We start from the raw sequence: 15,367 nt of genomic DNA, 5'->3' as shown, positions 1-15,367 counted from the left end.
TCTGAAATGGACATGCTCCAACAATTTGGGTATGAGCCACCAAATAGGTTTCAAAATGGACTTGTTTCCTTGTTTCATCAGGAAGCCATGTTTGCTGGAAATAGGTCATTGAACTTTTGGTCTGGGAGCTAGTCCTGGGCACTGATTTTATATTATAGTTGCTAATGCGGTGTGATCTTCTGGTCTTCAAAAGAAATTGGCTACATTGAGGATTAGAACATTGAGTTACCCCCTGGTTTTTAAGTCCCTGGTTAATGGACTTATGGATATTCCCTACTGGCCCTAATGGTCTCTTGCTGGGAATGAGGGAGGGCATGGGCCTGGGCCAGCAGCTCCGACTCTGGCTGCCTCTGTAGGACCGTGTGGAGTTGTCTGAGTTTAAGGGGTTGGGTTCTCACAGGTCACTGGGCAGCTTATGACAGCTGAGGCACAGCGAGTTGGAGTGGCCAAGTTTCCCTCTGGTTGCCTGCTGTGGAATGTGTTTTCCCATAGAAACGACATTTTAAGTTGTGGTTAGGTTCCCAGACCAGCCCACAATAGCCTATTTTAGCTGATAATGCAGTGGAGAGACTGGTATTTGACTAGCCTGGGGACCAAACCACCATCTATTAACATTGTTTCTATTGGAAAGGACATTCCGAGCTCCAAATACCAATTGTGGAGCCCTACCTGTTTGTCAACTGGAGCTGGCAGTACTTGGAACTGAAGAATCCAATCACTCTCACTCTAAGTTGAAGAACTGACTCCATCATTTCCCTTGGGTTATTGCTTCCCCACTGATTACTTTTCCTGTCTTTTCCTGGGGCTGCTGGTATGTTCAGAAGATTTTTATCTCCCAGGATAGAGCTCTTGGTTGGAGAGTTTCTAGGAAGTGGTGAGAATTGCGGTCACAGCTCCTTGCTCCTTCTGTGAATTCCATGAACACTGTCCCCAGCCTGCCTTTCCCTGTCCCTGCAGGACCTGGATTACTCCACTAGTTGACTTGTTTTACACTTTCAGTCATTTCTATAATTTGTCCACCCTTTGGAAAAGTACACTGTAGCTTCAGCTTGAATAAATGGAGTGAATATCCCAAAGAAAATGTTTTGGTGGTTCTTGAACTCACTGATTTAAGTCCAGGGGTTGTAGGGTTCTGGGAAGCAGTTCTTTAAAAGGAATCTGTGTTTTCATGATGTCATTGGTCATTCTCCCAGATGCTTAAGAGGTACAAGTTTGAAATATGCTGGTTTTAAACATAAAGCAACCCTTCCCTCATCCTTAGAGGATCAAACTCACATTCATCTTCATGAAGAGATAACACCTCTTGCCATGTATTTAAAGGGAGAACCTTTTACAAACCAACCAGGCATGTGATGCCTGAAAGCCAGTTACAGATACCCTCCCAGTGCAAACTAGGACAGCAGGTTAGTCTGATCATCACCTTTAGAACTTTGGGAAGCCCACCTTGGTGGTTTATTTGCCTGAACAATGTTCTTAGTGGTGTTTAATCCAGAGTACCAGAAGCATGATGAGCCCAGTGCTTAGAGGAATCAGGATTTGCCACACACAGCGATGTCCTTGAATCATTTGTGCTTCTGGTCTTCACAGTTCAGTTGTCTAGTTCCCTGTCATAGTGCGCCCATGGCTTTTTGAGGTTCACATTATTTTTTTCAAAGAAAAACATATACATACTACCCATAAAAGATTCCAATAGGATTTAAATTGGCTGCCAGACTAAGATGACCTTCCAGATATGGAGAACTGCCTTTTCAACTTTCTATGTCTCTGATTTCTTAGGCTCTGTGTGTGTGTATGTGTGTGTGTGTGTGCGTGCACACATGTGTGTGTTGGGGGGGCATGTATGCATGCCCTTGATAGGGTGATAAATCATTTGGCCCTTAAGTGCTTGAGCTATTGCTTTTGACCAACACAGAATCCCCACAGAAAAGTTAGGGCACGTAGCAAGTGAAACAGTTGATGGAACACCTTCCCTGTGCTGCCTGTGCTGTGAGTTACCCCACTCAGCTATGGGAAAAGCCTTCATCTAAGCAGCTTATCCAAAGAGACCAAAGTGTCACCCTGTGGATTTTATCATGATTGTCCTCTAGAAATTGGCCACATAAGGCTGTCTCCATCTATGGCCGTGGTCAGTTGCAACAACCTCCCCTGATGAAACACGTGTCAACCTGTGAACTGAAAACCTTTGTTGAGTTGCTTTTGGGATTTTTCTCTCTTGTGCTAAGGGAATAAGTAGAATCAATGTTTATATATGCTTGTTATTTGTCTGCATTGTTTTTGTATTTTCTCAAAGAAAATATATTAATTCCTGAGTTGTAAATATTGGTAACTTCAATGATCAAAATAAATTAATGACTAGCATCTCAGTGATATAACCAAGGCATGACACCATCATACATTACTGTTTAATTGGTTATCGCCCTTCAAAGGGCATGAAATAGTTTTTTTCAAATAGATAAATATGCAGGAAATAATTCTTATTATTAGACAGATTTTCATATTGGTAGCATTTGCAGGTGGCCTACTTTGGTTTTTTTTTTTTCTTTTCTCTTTCTTAGTTTCTTCCCTCCCTCTCTGCCTTCCTTCCTTTTTTGACAGTCTCTGTTGCCCAGGCTAGAGTGCCCTGGCATCAGCCTACCTCATAGCAACCTCAAAGTCTTGGGTTCAAGCAATCCTCTTGCCTCAGCCTCCTAAGTAGCTGGGACTACAGGCACCCACCACCACACTTGGCTAATTTTTCTATTTTTAGTGGAGACAGTGTATCACTCTTGCTCAGGCTGGTCTCAAACTCCTAAGCTCAAGGAATCCTATTTCCCTGGCCTCCCAGAGTGCTAGGATTGCAGGTGTGAGCCGCTGCACCTGGCCCAGATAGCCTACTTTTGACACCAAGGAGATTATGTTAATCTTTGTTAATTGTACTTTGCACTTACCAAGGGGTTTAGTCAGTATTATTTGTATTTTTCTAAACAGACACTAGGATATTCTAACTGGTATTATTTCTGTGCTTGAAGAACTATTACTCTGGGATCTGAGGGGGTGAGTTTGGTTACAGGAATGTCCTCTAAACATATAATTGTTTTAAATAAATAACTACAATATAGCATATATAGAGTTTTGAGAGCTATGTATGTCTGGAATGTAGCTGGAAAGATGGATGGGATTAATCAAGAACACAGTGGGAGGGGATGGAATTATGCAGAATTACACATTGTAAGGGAAAGATGGAAGCACTTTCCTTTTCGGTGTATATAGTATATATTTCTTTTCTTTTCTTTTTCTTTTCTTTTTTTTTTTTTTTTTTTGAGACAGAATCTTACTCCGTGGTTCCAGCTAGAGTGCAATGGCATCATCATAGCTCACTGCAACCTCAAACTCCTGAGGTCAAGTGATCTTCCTGCCTCAGCCTCCTGAGTACCCGGGCCTATAGTCTAGTGCCACCATGCCCAGATCATTTTTTCTACTTTTAGTAGAGACAGGGTCTCACTGTTTCTAAGGCTTGTTTTGAACTCCTGATGGCAAGTGATCCTCCCACCTTGACCTGCCAAAGTGCTAGGGTTACAGGTGTGAGCCACTGTTCCTGACATATACAGTATTATATACAATGTAGTATAAAGATGGAAGAAGAGTCTTGTTTTAGCTTGTGTGGCAGAGGTAGTAGTGTGTGCATGAGTGAGGGCTGAGATGGTAAAGAAGAGAAGCTGAGTGGAAGGGTAGAAGCTGCAGGTGTAGGTGAAGATGAGAGTAGGCAGGTAGAGTCAGCCTACCTGGGATCTGAAGCTGATAGTGAGATGTTTATCATTATGGAGGGTAAAAATCTATCTCTGGATCATAGGAGAGGAGAGTTAAGTGTGGTGAACACGACAAGATGCTTAGCTACATTGTCTTAATGGAGTGGCAAGGAAGTGGGAAGTCAGGAAAAAGGATATTAGTCCAATAGTGGAATCACCAGGATTTAGAATGGGATGCGCTATTGGAGAATTTAAGAGGAATTTGAGCAGTGAGATGGTGTAAACTTAGCGACTCCCTTAGCAACTGGGGAACATCAAGCCTTAACTCAGATAGTCCTCTTCTGAGCCTACCCTACATGCTGAGAATAAGGGCCCTCATTCTTAACCTCCTTTGGTTCCCTGGGTATACCTTGAGGGCATGTTTTACCTGATACATTGGCACTTTTTGTGTATCTGCTCATCTTCCTAGACTGTATGATCCTCAAGAGCAGAGACTGTATCTTAGTGACTTCTTACATTTAATTTTTAAATTTATACTTGCATAGTGACAAGATTATTTTTACTTTTAAATAAAACTTTTTATTTGAGAATAGTTTTAGAGTTAAAGAAAAATTGAGAGAGTTCCCATACACTCTGTAAGCATCTTATACAAGCATAACATATTTATTATAATCAATGAGCCAGTATCTATACGTATCAATAGTAATGAATTAAAGTCCATTCTTCATTTAGATTTTCTGCATTTTGACGTAATGTTGTTTTTATGTTCAGGATCCTGCGTAGGATACCACATTACATGCACTAGTCACGTCTTCTTAGACTGTGTCTGTTCTAAGACTTTCCTTGTTTTTAATGACCTGAACAGTCTTGAGGAGGGCTGGTGAGGTATTTTGTGGAATTCACCTTAGTAGAATTGTTTGGTGTTTTTATCATGATTAAACCGAAGCCATGGGTTTAGGGGAATAAGACCACAGAGGTGAATTTCCTCTTTCATCTGATCATATTTAACATCAAGGGTTTATAGTATCAACATGACTTGTCACTGTTGCTGTAAACCCTGATCACTTTGGCTGCAATAGTTTTTGCTGAGATTTTTCCTTTAAAGTTACTCTCTTCTCCTTTCATACTGGGCTCTTTGGAAGGAAGTCAGTGCGTGCAGCTCATGTGGAAGGAGTGGGGATTTACCATTCATATCCTTGAAGGCTAAATTATTTGGAATACTCCAGCACAGAAGATTTGTCTCTTCTCTCCCATTTATTTATTTATTCAATCATTTATTTATCAGTATGGATTTAAGGGTATTTATTTTATACTTTGAGTTATAATCTATTTTCTTGCTCAAAAAGTTCTAGCTTTGGCTGTGAGCTGTTCTTTCGTTTGGCTCGTGTGTGCCTTGTCGCACCCCCATCATTGTGGATGTTTGTTTGTTTGTTTAGGACTCCCTAACTTTTGTCACCATAAGATGCTGTAGATTCATCTTGCATAATTCCCACCCAGTCCTAAAATCAGCCCCTTCTCCTAGAAGCCCTAATTCCTTTTATTGGAGAATGGTATTAGCAACCACAATGTGGGTGTGAGGTATGTTCTTAGTCAGCTTACTCTTTATCTAACATGGGCCCGGCACATAATAGGTTCTGATTAAATGTTGCTGGAAACTCTGTGCTAGTAGGTAAGGTGCTTGGTCATTCTGTACCCTGTAGTGCAGGTGGCAGTGAATTTCCTGGCCACTCAGGAAGATGAGCCTTAATCTTGGATACCTTTAGTGTGAGGTGGTTATAAAACATCTAATTCTAGATGCCCTGAAAACAGGAACTAAAGAGAAAATAAAAGAGAGAGAGAGAGAGAGCAAGAAAGGAAGAGAGGGAGGGAGAGATAAGGAGGGGTGGGGAACCTGTAGTCTTGGGTCCACATGTGGCTCTTCAGATCCCCAAGTGTGGCCCCTGGACTAAATCCAAACTCCACAGAACAAATCTCTTTATTAAAAGGATTTGTTCTATGAAATCTGGATTCAGTCAAAAGCTACGCTCAAGGATCATCCAGAAGGCCACGTGTGGACCCAAGGCTGCAGGTTCCCTACCCATTTGTTCCTTTTAAGATTATTTTTATTAAAAAAAAAAATTGCATGAAGTAGGTTAGAGAGGTTGGCTGGATTGCATCTTCAAAGGAGGAAACCGGGATTGTCTGTGTCCCAGCCGTGTTGACCCAGACAGTCCAGAAATGAGTTTCTGGTCTGGAGAGCCGGCTGAAGCTTGAGGAGGCCGTTGAAGCCATTCTCATTACTAGGGTTTGGAGTTTCGTTCGTTACTCGAGTTGAGTTGTTGTGACTGGCAGATGGTCTGGAAAAGACACATGTGGTATTCAAATCACTGCTGAGAGATTTGACCTCTGCCTTCCGCGAAGAGGGCCAGGATAAAGGCACTACAGTCAGAGGAACATTTGCAAAGTTTGTTAGAGTTCTATAGGTCCCTTCATCAGATAGTACTCTTGATTTTTTTCTTTTTTTCTTGATAAAAATTTGTCAAAGGGCAAATAAAATCATGATGAGTAGTTCACAATGTATGTAGTTCATTTGCGTATAATACTTGATGATCTGTCACATTTTTGACGGTGGAAATTATTTTAACTCTGGAACAGTAGGGCATTGAGATAATACCTTGGGACATGTTACATGGGCCATATGTCATCCTTTGTTATGTGAAGGCCTGTATCTTTGATAACCCTCCCCATTTAAGCTCAAGGGGCTCAATCATGATTTTTTCCCTTTAAAGGTTAAAACACAGGCAACTCATGGAGCAGGGTGAACCTCATTAGCCGTCACCTAGTTCTTAGTGCTTTCTTTGCCTAATGATTTAATCACTTTACAGGCTGAGAAACTAATGTATATGAAATAAGAGCCCCTTAATCTTGTTTTTATTACCCTAGACTTTTCTAAAAAGGAGTTTGCACTCGGGATGGGAAGCAGAAAGGCTATCTTGCTGTAAGAGAGGCCAAACTTGCAGAAGTGGGTTCTGGCGAAGGAATGTGGACACACTGCAGACGTCTTGCACGGAGGCCAACTCTTGCAATGATGTGGTCAGACGTGGGAGAGCCCAGCTGTCTGCTCCATTGAGAGAGGCTTTAGCTAGCCCACACAATCTCTCAGTGCTGCCTCTGACTCGATCCAAATATCGAGCCTGCTGAGGCTCCCCCCCCCCCCCCCCGGTGAGTGGCACTGGGTTGTTGCAGATGGAAGTAAGAGAAGTTACAGAGAAAGACTTGCCTTTTGTTTTTTTAATGTCACATACAGTGGTAAAATGGCATATAAACATATTTCCCCTTTTTCCCTATGGACTATTAGAATACAGGTGAAAAATTATTCCTGCTTAATCTTGGGTCTATTGATGGACGTTTTGTGACTTTTTTTCCTCATATCACCATGAATGCTATTGGATGAAGTACCATCTTGGGCCCCAAATGCATCTTTGTTTTATAGAAGTTAAGAGAATGTACTCTATGGAGTCAGGCTTTCTGAACTCTAATCTCCATTATGTACTTCCAAGCTGTGGGACTTAGGCTGGTTTGTTTAACCCTCCTAAGCCATAGGTCCTTAGTGTTCGAGACAATAATAATATAATTTACCTCAAAGAGTTGCTATGAAATTGAAACAAAGCAATGCATCTTTAGCACTTAGCAGTAAATTCTTTTCCCTTTAAGGGAAAAGAAGGATTAAAATTAAGGACTTTAATTTCCTTTAATTTGTCAAATGCTGCTGCTACCTGCACAGAGCTTTAACTCTGACTTTTGGGGCATCAGGGCTGGCGCTGATGGCTGATAAAATGAAAAGGAAGAGAAAGAGGCATGAAACTCCTTCAGTGACATAAAGGAGTAACTTCATTAGGTTTCTTCCTTGTACATGCTGTTTTGTACTGAAACCTTAGAATAAAATCTCTTATAGTGGAAACAATCCAGCGTGTCTCATTAGACTTTACATGGTTTACTGCTTTCCAACTTAAATAAGACATTCATTTATTTCCAGAATTAGAGTTGGTTTTTTTCTGTGTGTAAGTAGAACAAATGCCACCCAGCTTGTTTGAACGATTTCTACTAGTTTGCAGTTCTCTAGACCAAAGTCAGCAAAGGGGACATCTCACTTCTCTCTAATACTTGGCCTTGAGCCACACAGCATAGTAGTACGGAGGGTGACTTAAGAACAGTGGTGGCACAGAGAAACAATCCTTGTTTGAGGATAGGGGTTGAAACAGTTGAAATAAAGTAATATATTACTTGTGAATGATAAAGACTTAAAACTCAAAAAAAGCCAGAGGATGTAAACAAGATAAATCCCAATCCAAAATTGTATAGAATTTTATTTTTTTATTTTTATTTCTTGTAGAGAGAGAGTCCCACTTTATCGCCCTCAGTAGAGTGCTGTGGCGTCATACAGCTCACGGAAACCTCCAACTGCTGGGCTTAGGCGATTCTCTTGCCTCAGCTTCCCCAGTAGCTGGGACTACAGGTGCCCGCCACAACAGCTGGCTATTTTTGTTGTTATTGTAGTTTGTCCAGGGCTGGGTTTTAACCTGCCACCCTCGGTTCATGGGGTGGGCGCCCTACGCACTGAGCCCCAGGCACCACCCCCAAAATTGTATAGAATTTTGAAGAAATGCAGTGAAATGAGAATGTGATGTACCAATGAAGGGGAACTGGGAATGAATGAAACCTTCCCTTTTGTTTCATTCTAATGAAACAGGAAGTAGCCTGTTTAAAAGACAAGGTGTTCAGACTTTAAAAGTAAAGTTATTGCTTTAAATAAAAGATGATCCAAGTTAAGAACATATATTTAAAAGATGAACAGTTGTAGGGGGGAGAAGGAAAAGGGGAGAGGCGGGGAGGGAGAGGGATCGGCAAACTCTCACCTAATGGGCATAATGTAAGGGTATATAGCACACCCCCTGGGTGAAGGGCTCAACTACAATGTCAACTTTACCTAACAAACGCAAACCGTGTAAGCTAATCATTTGTACTTCATTCATTCATTCATTCATTCATTTGAGACAAAGTCTCACTCTGCAGCCCTGGATAGAGTGCCATAGCATTTTCATAGCTCACAGCAACATCAGTCTCCTAGGCTCAAGTGCTCCTCTTTCCTCAGCCTCCCGAGTAGCTGAGATCACTATTTTTAGTAGAGACAGAGTCTCACTCTTGCTCAGGCTGTTCTTAAACTCCTGAGCTCAGGTAACCCACCCACTTTAGCCCCCCAGAGTACGAGATTATAGGCGTGAGCCACTATGCCTGGCCTGTACCCTCATTTTAATTTGAGATTTAAAAAAACAAAACACCACCTCTACATGAGCATTAGATAAGAAGACAGAAGAATTCCCTGCATTTTCTCAAGTCCTCGTCTCTTAAAGCAACTAGTTTAAACATTTCTGGTTTTAGTTCTTCTTGTATTTATTTCCATAACGCCATCTCCTCCATTTTTACCTTTATATCTGGAATTAAACATTACCCACTGGTCTCTTGCTGTAAAAGATGGGAATTTATCTTACTTAGCTATCTATACCTTTTTCTTTCTTCCAAAGTTTATTTTATATTTATAGTATGACTTTTATTTATTGGCTATTTTAAAACACTGTATAATATATTTAAACCCCTGTTTCTTGGATCAATTGCTTGGGGCCCTCTACACCTTTCCTCTTAACGAGTTTCCTAACTTCATGTCATCTATACCACTAACTTTACACCGTGAAGATTTAAAACATTCATATTTTATGTTGTAACCATGGTAAATGGTAAAATCTTCCATGTTTTGGCTGTACGTTGCTCATGCACATTGCAAAACAATACAGAATATTTATATTATTCAATTTAGATTTTTCAATTACCTTAGAAAATCTTTTGACTGTCTTGCTTTGTAGGACTAAAATTACTGATTCTGAACCCTTTTTTCTTAGCTTTTTCACCCTCTTATTTGTGTTGATACTCAAATTTTTGTCAGGCAATGATTTTTGTTTAAGAAACTTTGTTACCCAAACTAGAGGGTATCCTGCAAAAGCTTAGGGGTCTTCTGAAGCTATTCCAGGATTTGGTTTGGGGTTGGACTGGCTCCAGGCATGCTACTCTAATGGGCTATTGGTGGGGAAGGTTCCAGGCAGTTAACTTTGGCCTGGATTGTCATTTTAATTGAGAGAACTTTGATGAAGTTCAGAAGGTCTGAGTGTTCCCAGCCTCCAGCCTGTCTTCTCCTTTCACTTCCCTTTCTAAGAGTCTGAGGTTCCCAAGGAAGTTCTGAACAGTCTGAAGTTTCAGGGATGACTTTGTCACAGGAGGAACAAAGGTTGAGAGCCATTGACTTAGCATTCTCAATACAGTCTTTCTCTCTTCCTTAATTCCTTATGGTCCCTTTGGCTGAGTAGTTAATCTAGATCAGAAGATGATTCTGTCAAGATGATAGTGCTTTTTTTTTAAATCATCCTTGTCATATATAAAGCTTTTCATGCCTATTCTATCATCTGATGTCCCTGTACATGCAAGATGTGGACAAGGAAAGCATTTCATTATCTCTGTGTACAGAAATACACTGAGCTCAGACTTCCTTAAGTCATGCACACGTTAAGTCTTTATCCAGTTATTTTCTCTTTTGCTTTGGAGAAGTCTTGGGCTACTGGGGATAGAGTTGGGGCTCTTTCTATGGTTCCTTCATTTTCCTTCCTAATTCTCTTTCTGACCTTAGCACTGCAGAGTGCTCCAGATTTTCCAGGGCTAAAAAAAGGAGTAAAGGACAGGGCAAAGGCTTTACCTTTGGTTCCCAATTGTGCATATGGTTGAAGTAGTGAATTCAGAGGAAATGCAGGAGGGCTCAGTACTGTGGTGTATGGTGCACATATATGGAGAGAATGTGTGCGTGCATTCCAGCTGAAAGTACGCTTTCGCTGTGCAGTTGTTTTAAAGGTCTATGCTTTTAGGACTACAGTGTTTATATCAGGAGTCTTTGGAATAGCTCCTGGTTTGTGACACTGATTGCAAAACATTTGATCTTCCTTATCAGTCCCCAAACTGCAGCAGCCAGTATCAATGTTTAGGCCCTCGAGATATAACAAAGTGAAATGAATGGTTTCTTTCGGGTCTCTGTGTATCATATCCTCTGTCTTAGTTTGCACTGTCAAAGTCCTTAGGTCCTTGCCCAGTGACTCCCTGAAATTGTTAAATATGGATCATCTGGATTCTGAATGGAGGCTTTGTTCCAGGACATGTGATGAACTGTCTGTAAACAAGAAACCCAGAGTGACACTGATTTTATTTTCCTGTAACTGCTGTTACCAACTCTGTTCCAAACTTTTGCTAAAGAAATATTTACATGTTTTGGCCTTTACTTTTCCTGACTCATGTCAGAGTTTGCATTCTTGTGATTTTGGTGAAAGGGAGAATGTGTAACATTTTAGAGGTGAGCTGGGTCATAGAAAAAAAAAATCTATCTATACAGCGGTGGGGCGGGGTACACACACCCATGTCTTCAGAGAGTACATATTTGAAACCTTATATGCAGTAGTAGATTTTATCATGACCTTTCTTAACTAGATTGGTAAGATGTTTATTGTTTGACTTAGACTTGTATGGCTCCATGCATTGTGATAAAATGTGCTGCATTTTGTATCTCTAGTTTTTATTTTTCTGATGTACCATATGCACAGGGGACATTAAAGGATACCCTTATTGATATTACTATGTTAAAGTGTCCCAAACTGCCAAACTACTAAGCCATCATTGAGTCCGATGAGTTTACTTTTTGCTGTCTACCAAGACTCATTCTGTTTTTATATAAAGTAACTTGGGGATTTTTTCCCTTTTATTTAGTCATCTCTTCTTTTTTTAAAAGGAAAAAAAAAAGAATGAAATTCTTGTGCTTTTGTTTCAGACCCAATGTGTGTGGATCACGTTACAATGCCTACTGTTGCCCTGGATGGAAAACCTTACCTGGTGGAAATCAGTGTATTGTCCGTAAGTGAATAGACAAACCCATCAGTCTGCATGTCCGTCTTTTGGTGTTTGGGTTGTGCTGTTTTGCTTAGAATTTGGTCCTTTGTAATGGTATCATTAGTATGTGGATAGCAGAGCCTTCTAGCGCTAAGATTTTCCTACTTCCTCTGAATCCAGTTGGGAAATATATTATCTTGTTCAAATCACTGTCATACTTCAGTGACTTTTTAATTTATTTATTTTTATTGTTGGGGATTCATTGAGGGTACAAAGAAAGAGGTTACGTTGATTGCACTGGTTAGATAAAGACCTTCTTAGACTTGTGTCCTGCCCCCAAAAGGTGTACAAAAATATGTTTCTGAAATATAGAGATTGGAGTCTCGGAGTTACTTTGATCAAGGTTGCATGTCATTTACACCTACTGCACCTGGTCACACAGATTATGTAATTTGGTGGGAATTTGAAAAAAGCTCATCCTTGCTGATTTCCGTATGGTGATTTCTAACTTGCTTGGCCGCCCAGAGACTTCTTGAAGCCATGCTTATTGAATTTGGGTGGTTGAGGCCAGAAGCAGACCTAACAGAGGAGAGGAGTTAAGGTGGGTCGAGGAGCAGATGACAATGAGGGGGAAGACTAGGGAAGAACCCAAGCGATAACAGAGATTCCGCTCTTGATTTCTGCTGCTATGGCAAATCTCCAGATTCTTACAGTATCCCACAAATGTTGAGTGCCAAGTCAGATGCCAGACAAGGTGCTGTTTAATGAAGACAAGACAGTCAAATTAGTTATGGCATCTGCCTTCTCAGAACTTCTACAGTTATCATACCTATGAAATGATTTGTAGATTTTAGAAAACCCCAATAGTATAATGGAGAAACTGAGCGCTGAATGGACATTAAGGAATTACTTGGTCCACCTTCACACTTGGCCAAGAGTAGTCTGTGGAGAGGACTAGAATAGAGTATTTTATCTAATATTCGCTTGGTGACCTAAAAAAGTTTATTTCCTTCCCAATTATTTACTTTGGCCAGAAAACATTTTATTCATTGGCACATTGTGGTTTAAGACCAAAAATGAATTACTAAGAGGGGTATATGATGGTATTTGGAGTTTTTGCAGTGAACTTGACAATGGAACCCTTTCCCAGGATTCTCTAGAGCTCTTTGAGAAATTCTGTCTTTAGATATTTAAATAAATGTTGATAGGATCCTTTGACAGCTTATTTCATAGTAGTTTCCGGTTTCCATCCTTAGCTCTTCTGATCCAGTGCACAGTTTTAGCCTTGCACATCAGATCTGCCTCTTGCACGGTTGTGTAGGAATTTGAAAAAAGAATCACGCGTATGATTATGACCAAATCTTAGTCTGCTGGTAAATATAAATCATTTGCCACTTAAACTTATTTTTTTGGCCACTAGCAGAGCATTTGGCCCGACATTGATATTAGTCTCTGGGTGGCATAAACGTGTAAATATTCCTCTCGAGGATGAATGGCTTCCTGACTGTGGAATCAGCACTATGGCAATAGATTCCAGCGTTCTACTCTCAGACTGTTGATGTAATTCAACGCAGGACAAAAATTCAGCTCTAAACATTTATAGTAAAATTGGCTTCCAAGAATACTACTGCAGTTTTTATATCAAACCTTACAGTGAATATAAAAATGGTATTCTTATAAGCATGTAAATGTGTTTAGATACAGGATTTTTGCTGTTTTATTTTCCTTTTATAATAATCTGTCTTGGCTTTTAATAGATTGAATGCTATGGAATAAGAAAAGTGAGATTGAGAATAACTATTATGAGGAAGGGAGTTACTAATTTTTAAGACAGCGTTTATTTAGTCCAAATAAATGAGTATACCTGAGACTTAAGGTCATATAACAAGGGAGACAAAGGCATTGAGGGGCCTGAACGCCCAGGTCTCATCACTAAAGACGGGGTCCCTGTATCTGTCCATGCTGTCTGAATCCGTGAGCTAACAGACCTCTGGTTTTATTCACAGCCATTTGCCGGCATTCCTGTGGGGATGGATTTTGTTCGAGGCCAAATATGTGCACTTGCCCATCTGGTCAGATAGCTCCTTCCTGTGGCTCCAGATCCAGTGAGTCTAACATGTCATTATCTATAATATTATTTTATGTGGTTACACCCTACTTTCTCCTAAATTTGCTTTTGGCTTTTCTCTTGCCTGCAATACATATATATTTTTTTTCTCACTAGAACATCTGCCTTCTCTGTTCTGCCCAAAATACTTGGAAAGACTTTCTGCAATCTGGCCTCTCATTTCCCTTCTTTACTTTTTATAGGAAAATTACCTATGGGGCATAGTGACTATGAATAATATAAAGATTATGGCCTTCTGTATAGGTATAGCCTTATTCATCTTTGCGTCTCCAAGGTAAACACCATCAAAGGTGCTCAATGAAATGATTGTTTATTGAACATCTTGAGCTCAAGAAATCTAGGCATTCTTCCTTGTGGCACTGAAATATGAAATCTAATTAGAACTTATTTAAAATGCAAGACCTTTATAAGAAGAAAATGTATGAGGCTATTGTGACAGTTTCTGCGGGAGAGATTTCATGAGGCACAGTTGTATTTTCCCTTTCAGAATTTTGCCACTTTCTGTGACGCCAAATAAACATCCACAGTTCATTCTTCAGAGCCTGTGCTTGCTTGTTCCATTTTTTTTTTTTCTTGAAATGTAGGGTCTACAGTAGTGAATTAGGAAAAATGGGGGATTGGTTGGAAAGGGGTGAGTCACTACTGGTTGTTTAAAAAGTGGAAGTTCATGTTTGTATAAACAGCCTCTCAATATCTCAGCCATCATCAAGGCGAAAAACCTAGATTTCTCTTCCATTTCTGGTGGAAGAATGCTCTCTCCTTACAGTGTTTTCCATTTTTGACAAGGTTTTAAAGAAAGATGTTGTGATATATGTTCATTCTCTTTTGCTATTTGCAAGTAGAGACTGTGGTGTGTCAGAGTTCATTACCTGTTAAGAGTCCTGGCATTTGAATGTGACACTCATAGGCTGATTGATAGGCTGCGGGTGGTCGTCCTGTGTAGCACCCTCTTGGTCCCCACTCACCTACTTTGGCATTCACAGTGAACATGGGGACTCTGCCTGAGAGCTTTGTAACATTTTTCTGGCCAGGGAGCATGTCAAATCTGCATGCAGGGCAAGCTGGAAGTGCAGGAGAGTTAGTGGACCTAGAAGCAGTTTTAACCAATAACAGATGGAGACTTGTTGGATAAGTGCCCCAGCTTGCTTGCCTCTCAGCCTGGATAACCATGAGGTTTGTTCTGCACTGTCTCCTGAAGTTCCCTAGTGAGACCAAGCCCTCGTTGCCCGCAGTGATAATAGACTTGATAATGTACTTTATCAGCTTCCTTCTCTTTCCTGTCTCACTTTCTCACTCTCTTACCAGTGTTTTCTAGAATTACTTCCAAAACAAACTACTTTCATTTAAATTATTGTCTCAGAATCTGCTTCTGGTGGAACCCAAACAAAAACAGCCTAGTATAAAACACAGCCCTTTGTAGATTGGGATAGAAACTCCCCCTGTGGGCTGAGGTTTTTGCTTATTGCACTGACTATAGCATATTATTACTTGATCTTAGCTTGGTTTCAAGTGTGTATCCTCCAAGTAACAGCAGATTCCTTCCGCCACGCAAGGGCATCTG

At 40.5% G+C, this 15,367-nt stretch overlaps 1 protein-coding gene across 1 annotated transcript in view; it reads left to right on the top strand.

Moving 5' to 3' along the window:
- The window catches only part of FBN1 (fibrillin 1), a 233,936-nt gene that overhangs the window by 18,830 nt on the left and 199,739 nt on the right, over positions 1-15,367 (top strand). The window contains exons 2-3 of the mRNA XM_023510045.1: positions 11,620-11,702; positions 13,685-13,783. Coding sequence (XP_023365813.1) covers positions 11,620-11,702; positions 13,685-13,783 — 182 coding nt within the window. The remainder of the gene's footprint in view (positions 1-11,619; positions 11,703-13,684; positions 13,784-15,367) is intronic.

This window comes from Otolemur garnettii, unplaced genomic scaffold, assembly GCF_000181295.1.
Source record: "Otolemur garnettii isolate 467f Iridium unplaced genomic scaffold, OtoGar3 scaffold00011, whole genome shotgun sequence".
Classification (NCBI taxonomy): domain Eukaryota; kingdom Metazoa; phylum Chordata; class Mammalia; order Primates; family Galagidae; genus Otolemur; species Otolemur garnettii.
This window is presented reverse-complemented; position numbering and strand designations above follow the sequence as displayed.